Source organism: Aptenodytes patagonicus, chromosome 13 (genome assembly GCF_965638725.1).
Source record: "Aptenodytes patagonicus chromosome 13, bAptPat1.pri.cur, whole genome shotgun sequence".
Classification (NCBI taxonomy): Eukaryota; Metazoa; Chordata; class Aves; order Sphenisciformes; family Spheniscidae; genus Aptenodytes; species Aptenodytes patagonicus.
The window spans coordinates 3,758,896-3,769,551 of record NC_134961.1 but is presented as its reverse complement, the minus strand read 5'-3'; the positions used below and the strand labels follow the sequence as shown (position 1 = coordinate 3,769,551).

The following is a 10,656-nucleotide window of genomic DNA, read 5'->3' as shown; positions in this document are numbered from 1 at the left end:
TGGAGGCATTTTTTTAAGCTTTCAGATGTGAAAATGCAACACTTTTTTTGTGCCATTAAAATTCCTAATTAAAAAGCAGAACAAAAACCAAACCAAAAACCCTAAACGAACCAAAAAACCAAATGCGGCAGCAGCTAGTAAGACATGCTGGAGCTACCAAGAAAACTTAGTGTCGTGTTCATCCAATACTGCTGCTTAGTCTCTGAAGAACATGCACCATGGCTTTTGGTTTCACTGTAGAGTCCCTGCAGTCTGGCCAGGTGATACCTAGGAAATGAGTACTGTTGGTTTGGTTTGTCTTGGGATTCAACTTTTACTACAGTAGAGTGCTGCAAGTGAGGTCCGTGCAGGGGGGTGTCCTGGCGAACAGAAGAGAGAGCCTGGATTTTATTTATATTGACCTAAGGTGTAACACCTGTTTCTCTAGCTTTCTTTCTCCCCAATCTATTAAAACGACAAGCCCAGCAACGCACTACTTTGTTTAAGGAAATAAAGAGCTGCCCCTTTGTGTGTGCCTTGTTTTTGGGTGATGCGATAGGTGTTTAATAAAGAATACCTGTAAAACTGTTCTCGTAGTCTCTTGCTTTTAAGGTGTTGGAAGACTTACAAACCATTTGCCTGCAGCGTTTAGTCGTTAAAAGCGTGGAGAGCAAGGCCGTCGGCTGAAGCTGGCTGAAGCAGCTCTGCGTGCTCTTTCTAAAACGCGCAGCCTCCAAGGCCTCGAGGCACACGGACTGCGTAGTCGGACGCTTCCAGCGGGTGCGCCGTGTCCAAGAACACACGCTCGCCCACGGCCGAGCGCCGGCGGCCCGCGGGTATCCCCCGGGCACCGTCTGGGCCCGCGCTGCCCCGCTCCCACGCGCGGCGCCGCGGCCGCTGCTTAGGGGGGCGGGCTGCGCGGGGCAGCGGGCGGGCGCCCCGGGCGCGCGCTCGTGGGGTGGGGCCGGCGGGGTCGCGTTGCGGGGGGGCGGGGCCGGCGGGACGGGGCCGCGCCTGCGCTCTGTTGACCGCCGGGGAAGATGCCGTCGGTTTCGAAAGCGGCGTCGCGGGGCGGCGGGTCCGGTGGGTCCCCGCAGACCGAACAGCCGACGCATTATACGTAGGTACCGCGTCCTAGAGGCGCCCTGCTCCCTGGGCCCCAGCGCCGCGCGGGGAGGGCCTCGGGACCCGCGGCGGAGGGCCCGGTCGCGTGCCAGGCCTGCTCCGCGCGGCCTGCTGCGCTGGCGGCGGGTCTGTGAGGAGACTGGCCGGCCCTGGCCAGCCTCCGCTGTACTCCTTTTCCGGCTCCAGGCGCGGCGGGGAGGAAGCCGCGTTCTGTGCCGGCTGGATGAAGGCGGCCCGGGCACGGCTGACTGCAGAGCGCCTGCGGCGGTTCTCCGCGCCTTGCCTCCGCTCCCACGGTCGCGTCTCTCTGCTCCGCGCCGCGACCCGCCGGCATCGTACGGCACCCCGAGCCCCGCAGCACCCTCCCGCGCTCCGAGACCGCCCTCTCCCGTCTATGACAGCAGTCCTTCCACTTCTCCTAAGCGTTGCGTAGCCAGCCTCAGCTCGAGTCCATGGGACATTTCCGTGACAATTTTTGCAGACCTCGCCGTACTGAAAGACAGCTTCTATATGCTTGCCATCCTCCCTGCAAGCCTATCCGTTTTCTTCTGATATGGTCTATAAAGTCCCTGCAGCCCTCTAGCATTACTGGCAACCCATCTCATGTAGGCTCATGTGCTCCCCACAAATGCAGAATAATTTATCACTTGATTGTGACATTCCTTCACTCCCAACCCCCGTATCATCATTTCTATAATATCATACTTCCAGCACTCTCAGAAAGACCACAAGAATGTAGCCACTTACCTAGATACTGCTACAACCTGTCCTACAGCCCTTAATGTCCAAAAATTCTATTCCTTTTTTTTTTTTTCTCCCTCTTCCCGCAATCCTGGATAGTTTAGAGATTCTTCTCTAAACTTAAAAGACATGCTTCATAACTCTTGTGTCATTACATCCCCCATGTACCAATTTAAGCAACTGAGAATGAAAAGATGCCCTTTAATCCTCTCTCTAATCCTTTCCTTTCCCTATATCTTCAGTTCCCCTGTAGCCTGTTACACGTCCTGTACCCTTTTGGAGACCTCTGGGAACCCTAAGGTTCTTCTGCAAAGCCCCTGTATACTCCTTCCTCTGCAAATACTCCATAACTTTAGCGACGTAATGAACTTGCTAAATTGGCTAATAGATACATAAACTGAGACAGGAGGAAGTGCTGTCTTACGTCCTTTGACAAATGCCACAGTAGTGCCCAGTCTGGCATGATTTTGATATCCTGTGGAAAGTGCTATCGGACTTCCTAACTAGCTTCTATGCCCTGCATGCTAATGAAGGACTGTCTCATTAACACCTAAGTAACCTTCAAAGACCCCAGACTGTCTCAACACAAAGGTAACAGTCGCTAAAATAAGTTTGCTGAAGCCCTCTCATGGCCCCTGATAACCTTCATAAACCTCTTTTAACCCTCTAGCTTTCTATATAGTGTGTCTGCATGCTGGGAATATTGTGATTAAGGACTAATGTTTAAATTAGATGTGGTATTTAGCTAAAATACCCTTTGTAGGACTATTTTGTATGGTAGCAAGCAATACAAATGCTCATTCAAGTAACTTGTTTGATTTATAATCTTTGTTTGGTGGTTACTTAGGACAATATTCTAAATACTGTGCTTTTTAAATTAATGTATTTATTTGATTTTAGTTTAGTTACAAAACATAATATAATTTGCTAGGTATTCCACTGTATTTTATTAGTAATGCATCTGTCATAAAAAAATGAAGTCACTTGTATACAACAGCTAAAGAGTAAATTGTGCATAGGAACTAAAACTGTATGCAGGTACATTTGTACAATTTTTCACGGGCTATGTGCACTGAATTGTCAAGTGCCCTGTTAATACTGTAAAAATGTGCCTCCAATAAGATAAACTTGTAACACAGTTTAATTTTTTTAGGTATCTAAAGGAATTTAGGACAGAGCAGTGCCCCCTATTTTTGCAGCACAAGTGTGCCCAGCACAGACCATTTACCTGTTTTCATTGGCATTTCCTAAATCAGCGTCGTCGTAGACCTATACGAAGGCGTGATGGGACTTTTAACTACAGTCCAGATGTTTATTGTACAAAATATGATGAGACTACAGGAATCTGCCCAGATGGAGATGAGTAAGTGATTTCTTTCAGTCCTAGGTGTTTATAGTATTATCAATGACGTTAAGGAAAGATGCTAATTTCTCCTTAGTGAAAATGATCAATAGACTCCTGCTGCAGTTTATTTGAAAACAGATTTCTATAAGTGATTTGTCAATTTTTGGCACATATACTTTTATATAAGCATGTATTGTTCAGGCCCTCATAGAGTTAGAACTATGATTTTGCATTGTGACTACCTTTAAAGCGTAACGTAAGAAGCTGGTTTTCTGCTAGTATTGTTCCTGCACATTTGTGCTAGTATTGTTGCTGCACCTTTTTTTTTTTTTCAGTTGTGCTTCCTTTTTCTCCTGACAACTTTGAAATTGACCAGTAGGTGTAAACCGTGCTGTGTAGAGGTGGCTTCAAGATTTTAAACTTCTGTAAGTTTTGTGAAGATTGATGGGTAGTAGAGGAGAATGACTGTTTTGTGATGCTTTCAGTGAGAAAAAGCAAAGGAAGGAGTTCACTGTTAGTTGTCTGGCTAGCCTGTTAGTGTTCGCATTTCCATGGACGTGTGTCTCTTCTAGCTAAAGGGAGACTTGGGGAGGGGTGGAGGCTTTGTGGAGATGAGGATGAGCAAATGGTACAGTATCGCAGGCAGGCATATATAGAGGAGCTGGGTATATTGTGGTCATATGTCAGAGGAGCTACCTTCATCTGCAGTGATGGAAGCAAGGAAGGACTTCTGACAAAAAACATTTGCAGGAAAACAGCCAGGAAATATGTAGTTATGCTGGTCACCTGTTTTAAAAATTGAAGATTAATTATTTTGGTTACTGTAGTGTATAGCAGCACTTGTCACAGATCAGGTATCTTTGTGTTATAGGCTGTAGTCACAGAAGAGAAAGGTGGATTTTTCCCAGAGGCTTTACAAACTAAATGACAGAGATAAGAGAAGGTAAACAACAAAAATGCACTAGGCAGCATGACAATATTGAGTACCATGCCTAAGCAATATAAACAGCAAAAAATGCCTCTGAGGGATGATTTAAAAGAGAGCAATTAATTACCTTTTCAGGTGTTTGTAAAGTGCTCCTTCCAGTCCTGGGGCAGCATGGGCAGTTCTTCTTTGAAAATCAACAAACAAGAATAATGGATGCTAATGTCATGGATTGGTTGGGGACAAAAATTGATCTTTCATTATTGAGTGATAGATACTGATTCTACAGGAGGAAAAAGGAAGCAATGTTTTAAAAGGCAAGATTGAATTGTTAGAAACAAATAAGAGGAGATGTTTCAATAACAGATGCGAGATGGAAACCTTTTTGCTGCAATTGGGTGGGAAAGGTTCTCCCCTACAGTTGCTGAAGATTACTCCCTGGTTAGGACCCTAAATGACAAACAGGGTGATTATATTGTCTGGCATAATGGCAGTGCAGAGGACTTGCCAGAAATAAGACCACTAGTGAGATTCATACCTCTGTTTTAGCATGTCGTGCTTACAGTTTGAATTAAATGGATAGGTTTAGGAGTTACCAGCAAAGAGGTGGTGGTTTTCAAGTTTGTGTTTTGCAGTGAAATTGCCCAGATGTAGAAGGGGAGCAGGAACCAAGGTTGGAGTCCTGTGAGAACCCTCACCAGGGGCATAAGAGAATGTTGAAGTTGGAAGATATGCTGCAGGAGGGATTGAGAGGAAAATGTGAACGTAACTGAATTCCCATAAACAAGGGAGAACAATGTTTCAAGGGGAGAAAAATTGAGTAAAGGAGACAGTAAATTAAGAAAATGAAGATAAATGTAAGTAGAGAAAATGGAGTCTGCTTTCTTTGACTCAGTTATAAGGGGAGATTATTGGAGATGTTTGTGAGAGAAGTTTCAGCTGAACTGTGGAGGTCTTATTTTAGATCTGATCCTGAGAACTAGTAGCTAGAAATGGCAGTTGACTATTCTAAGTTGATAGCTGATTGAAGTTAAGGTAGAAGAGAAAAGGCATGCAGGGCAAATAGTTGGGAAAGGTGAGAGAAGTCAAAGGTAACTTTCTTAAAGATAGAGGACGCCAGAGCATGTCTGTAGTGGCAGGAGAAAAAAATGGAGGAAAACACCAACATTTCAGAGGACGTGCTTACAGTGTGGCAGCATTCCTGCTTCAGAACTCGGCAAAAGAGTATTTTTTTGACCCTGTTTTGTCTTCTGCCTAAAATGTAGCCTTTTATTTGGAGCAACTTCAAATTCTTACAGAAATAGGTTATAAACAGTAGTGCCAGGACACCTTCATTTTAAGCTATCTGTGACAACATACTGGTACTTTTTTGGCTTTTATCTATGCGTCTGTTTCTCTGTAATGCTCATCTGAATACCCGGTTAGGTTAATGCAGTTTGTCAGTTGATAGAGAACTAGCGAGAAAGGTAGAGTGATGATACCCATCATTGTTCTCAGGAACATACTTTCAAGAGAGTAGAAATTGTTCATTTCACCCAGGCTTGACTGTGATATTTCTTTCCAAAGTTCAACTTGGAATGAAAGGAAGCCCAAAATTTTAAAGCTGTTTACAAAAGGGCTTTTCTAAAGGTAGCAAATTAAAACAATCTGTTCTAAGGAAGGGCCTGTGAGAAAGACTAGATTCCTTGCAGAGTTAGAGGCATATATTTTGAGCAGTGAATACTGTTCCCCACAATTTCACAAGTGAGGATAGAAGTGATACTTTTTTTTTTAATCTGATGTGTTTTTCAACCATTGTAGTCAACTGATGTCAGATTCTAAAAGAGAAGATTATTTTAGATATGTTAGTATCTGTAACGTAAGACTGCTCTAAGAGTGAATGAATTACAGAAGCCTACTACAGAAGAGCACTTCAAATAATCATAGGAAAAAATGCGTCAGTGCCTCAGGGTTGAACAGAAGTAGAACTATGTAGTTGTTTTCATACACTTAAGAATATCTAACATTACCCTTTAAACTGGAACTGTTCTATTATTAAAGGATATCTTTGGAATGTTTATGATGTGAATTAAGAAGAGTGTGAAAAGGAAACATACATTTCAGTAATCGGTTTACCTTTTAAGTTTTTGTGAACGTATGTTCTGTTTCATGGTATATACATCTGCTTACTTTCAATAATGTAATGACAGTTTTACTTTGTGAGATCTGGATGCAGAAAGCAAAGCTGATTTCAATAGTTAAATGTTGTGTGTAGAATCCAATAGAACTTAAAAATACAGAGTAATGTTCTTTACTGATTCACGATTACTAAGTTAGGATTCAGTACAGTTATTTTAAGCTGGGAGATGGCTGTAGAAATATGGGCCGTGAAACAGATTTGTTATTCTGCCTGGGAACAACTTTTTTTTTTTAGTTATAAAAACTTTGTTCCTAAGGAATAAGTGATGTCTGAACAACCTTAGTACCAAACTGTGGTGCATAAGAACAAGTTTATCAGTTTGTAGCCATGTAATCTGATAATTAAAATCAGCCATTTTAAATCAAAATACGAGTCTTGTTTAAAGCTATGTATTACAATGGTTTATGCTCCATTAAAATATTTCATTACTAAAGTGAAGGTAAGATATAACATTCCTCTAGTTCATTAAAGGTTGAGCAGTGCATATTTCAGTGCATTGGCTTAGTTTGATACTATGTGTGAGTAGGTACTGTCTACCATCTAAAAGCTGCTTTTATTTAGGGGTTTTTGCCTTTCTGACTAATGATCCTGTGATGAACTAGAGCTGATCAAGATGTCTGTGGTTGATAGCATATGTATTATTGTGGTATTGTATGAATAACACATTTTTATGTGAAACATACACATGCAAAATTGATGCCATTGTTTTTGCTCTCTGAGGTTTGCTTGCTGTTTAGTCCCCCTGAGTCACCTTTAGAACTAGCTCTTATCTAGTTCTTTACAAGTCTTAAGACAAAATTCAGATAACAAACTGGATAGCCTCATTAAAGCATTCTGTTAGTTTCTGGAGGAGGGCTTCACCTGTTACGGGACTCTTCAGGCAGCTAGCAAAATGTGCAGTAGGAAAGCTGTGTTTTCAATAAAATTCACATTTCATTAGCTATTGATGGCACAAGTATTGAGTCTTAGGGCAGCCAAACCTAGGTTTAATTTAGTTTAATTTAGCAGAAGTAAGATTCTTGTGACACAGTTTATATTTTGTTCCCAGCTCGTTTTTGGAATCCATGTTGTCTTTTTGTGGGAAAAATTGTGACCTGAGTATTTCTCCCTCTCTCACATTGCATACAAGAAGTTGTGCCTAGCTTGTCTGACAAGCTATGTCTATATTCCATTGACTTATCTTTTTAAAAAAAAAAAACAAAACAGTAATTTAAAAATAATTGAAGGCTTTACATTTTGGGGGGGGGACCTCCACTGATAAGGCAGTTTTGCTAGGGAAAAACTGCAGATATTTAAGCAAAAATGTTTGCCCTCTAATAAGGAACCATGGACTTACAGACAAGCAATGAGATGTAAACACCTGTACACTTCTTGCATGGAAGACAAGACATTTAATTCTTGTTTCCAACAGGAATGAGCAAACTTAAGTAGATGAAAATGGAGGCGTGAACATTATGTATAAGAATATGACAGAGTATTCTCACCGTTGTGAGGTGTGCATATATGAGTGAAAGATCAGAGTTTGTAATGAACAGTCTGCTGGGAAAATGGAAACATTTGACCCCTGCAAAGATTCTGCTAGTGGTGGGACAGTTAGCAATAACAAAAATACAGCCTCAGATTGCACTTCCTCTTGTTTGGAGTTCTGTACAGGACTAGTGCTGGCAAAAGTATCTGATTGACTCCTGTGGGTTTTCTCATTTCTCCATATCAGTAGCAACTGTAGCAGAACAGGAGGGCTGCATCAGTGCTATTCACACTTCACAAAGAATTTCTCACAAGGTTCAGCTGAGGCACTATAATGGGTCCAATAAAGATTGCATCTTGTCTGTCTTTCCATGTAGAGCCAAGAAGTGTGAAAGAACTACTTTCAAATCCTGAGTGTAGACTGTGCTCCATCTTACACTGATAAAATGAGAGGTAGCACTGAATTTGGTATACCCAGTCTTCCCACTAATCAGTTCTGTTGGGGTTTAAAGAGATGGGTACAAATCACTAGCTGCAGCCCATTTATCTTGTTTAACAGAATGCTGGTTTCTGTTTAACAGAATGCTTCCTACAAGGAAGCAACTTGATTCTCAGAAATCATAAACAGTATCAGTTCCTGGAAGTCAGCACAAGCTGCAGGTGTTTAGCACAGCAGGAAAAAAATGTATGATTTTGATGTAAATATATAAATACCAGACTTGTAAATGTTTGCAAACAATTGCATTTGTTTAGTCTATTTTCTAAATAACCTTTTTAGAATATAGTAAATAAAGCTTAAGCTAGCATAAATTCTTATGAGTGTTGAAGTCTACTTAGTGCTTCACTATTCTCCCTCCGTTCAAAGTAAAATATTTCTGTGGGACTTTTCATTTGTGGTTCCGTATCACACTCTAAGCTTTTTGGTGCAGTTTTCTTTTACTTTGGGATGGGGGGAAGTAGTTTTTGGCGATTAATTATTTTTTCAAAACCAGCAGAGACCAAAATTAATTGCGCTGAAATAAACTGGGAGAGAACAGACATCCCTGTGTATATATTTTTGTGGGTTTTTTTTAAATTTGTTTACTATTGGTAGTTGGAATTATAACCCGTACATGATGCTAACCATTTTAAAGTACAGACCATAACTCTCATAGTTGTGTCTGAAAAATGGTTAGTATATGTACAAAGCTGTATTGCTGATGTAAAAATCGTTCTCTTCGCTTTAGTAGAAGAGGAGTCATTTTAGATTTCCCCTGAGATTGTTCAATAAGTTCCATGTCTATAAAGAGCATGCAGGAAAAAAAATAACCGTGCTTCAAGTACGCCTTGATTTTAGATAACAATAATGTTAAAAAAAAATAAAATTCTTGTACCTCTTAGTGTGGAAATGATTTGAGCTTGTATCAGTAGGGAACATGTCATTCCTTAGCTCAGATGATGTTGTTGCTTACAGGGGTGCTTACTAGATTTATTAATAATATCTTTGTGAGCCAGCCTGCTATAAATTCTTATAACTTTAGCAGAGACTAAGAAATAAATTAATGTTTTTCATTTTGAAGCTGATCTGTGATGGTGGTTTGTTTGGGACAATTTTTGTTTGAAGAATCCTGCAAAGTTACTTGTTAAGTTAATAAGAGATATAGCATAATTCAGAATTAAATTGTTAAAAACAAAATTCAGAGCAGTGCTCTAACTTTCCTCTTTCTGTTATGTAGTTGCCCTTACCTGCATCGAACAACAGGGGATACAGAAAGGAAGTATCATCTCAGATATTACAAGACTGGAACATGCATTCATGAAACAGATGCCCGGGGTCACTGTGTGAAGAATGGAATTCACTGTGCCTTTGCTCATGGTCCACATGACCTTAGACCACCAGTATATGATATAAGGTAGTCTTGTTTCAAATTCTTCAGCCTAATTAGCAGGAAATACCGCATGTCTGTTATCACCACATACCAGAAAATGCAGTATGTTTTGCATGAAAAATATACTTGCTTCTGTAGCTGTAAACATAAGAATACAATTCACTGTGCATCATGATAGCAGATAGAAGCACACTGGGAAATACAAATACTAAGGTTTTGTAACTTGCAATTTCAAGAGCCGTATACATAATTCTTACGACTGATGAAAGACCAGATACTCTGCCTTTTGTCATTTACGCCTTGTAAATTTGCATGTGGTTTTTACATTCACAAATTTATGATTTTGTTAAGCCATCTTTTAGGTTCTCAGCTTGTATGTTTGACATTTTGCCTACTGACGTTGCGTTTTTATTAATTATGTTGTATTTTTTCATGTATGAGATACCAGTATTATTTTCTGCCTCTCTAATGTATAATCAAGTTATTGTCGAAAGAAGGTGCTTTGTGAATCAGGGTAGTGGTAGGTATGAGTTTTAGCTGTGGCCAAAGCTGGGAGATAAGCATGTTGTTGGGAGGTATTATAAATGGGTGGAAGGGGAGCTCTTGCTACAGAAGTGGTCTGTATATACTCAATAGGAAAGGATACCAATTCCTAGAGAGCTTTGAAGCCTTGGAGGGTCACAAGTATCTCTTCCTGGACACTGGACAAGCATTCTGGGGAGGTATCACTATACGCTTGCCCTATTCTTATACTCTTCCCTAGGCATCTGCTATTGGCCACTGTTGGAGACAGGATTCCAGGCTAGATGAACCTTTGATCTGAGCTGGTATGGCTGCTATCTTACATTCTTACCTTTGTTACCCTTTATTCCCAACCATCTGTTGGGACATGATAGCTCTCCCTTCACAATAATTTTAGTAAAGTTAGTGCCTTTTCAGTAATTTCGTAATTATTTAAATTCGTATTTTGCCACAGAATTCACTGCTGCATTGCCTGGTCACATACTGTTTAGTTATATATAGCTTT

General features: G+C 40.9%; 1 protein-coding gene across 7 annotated transcripts in view; it reads left to right on the top strand.

Moving 5' to 3' along the window:
- Window positions 1-991: 991 nt before the first annotated feature.
- The window catches only part of UNKL (unk like zinc finger), a 62,088-nt gene continuing 52,423 nt past the window's right edge, over window positions 992-10,656 (top strand). For 4 of the 7 annotated variants that reach the window (XM_076351124.1, XM_076351123.1, XM_076351121.1 and 1 more), the window contains exons 1-3: window positions 992-1,099; window positions 2,999-3,208; window positions 9,477-9,653. In XM_076351124.1, the coding sequence (XP_076207239.1) occupies window positions 1,020-1,099; window positions 2,999-3,208; window positions 9,477-9,653 (467 nt within the window). In that variant the 5' untranslated portion in view covers window positions 992-1,019. Of the gene's footprint in view, window positions 1,100-2,998; window positions 3,209-9,476; window positions 9,654-10,395; window positions 10,457-10,656 lie in introns of those variants that run through there. The other 3 variants (XM_076351122.1, XM_076351126.1, XM_076351125.1) reach the window with 3 other exon arrangements.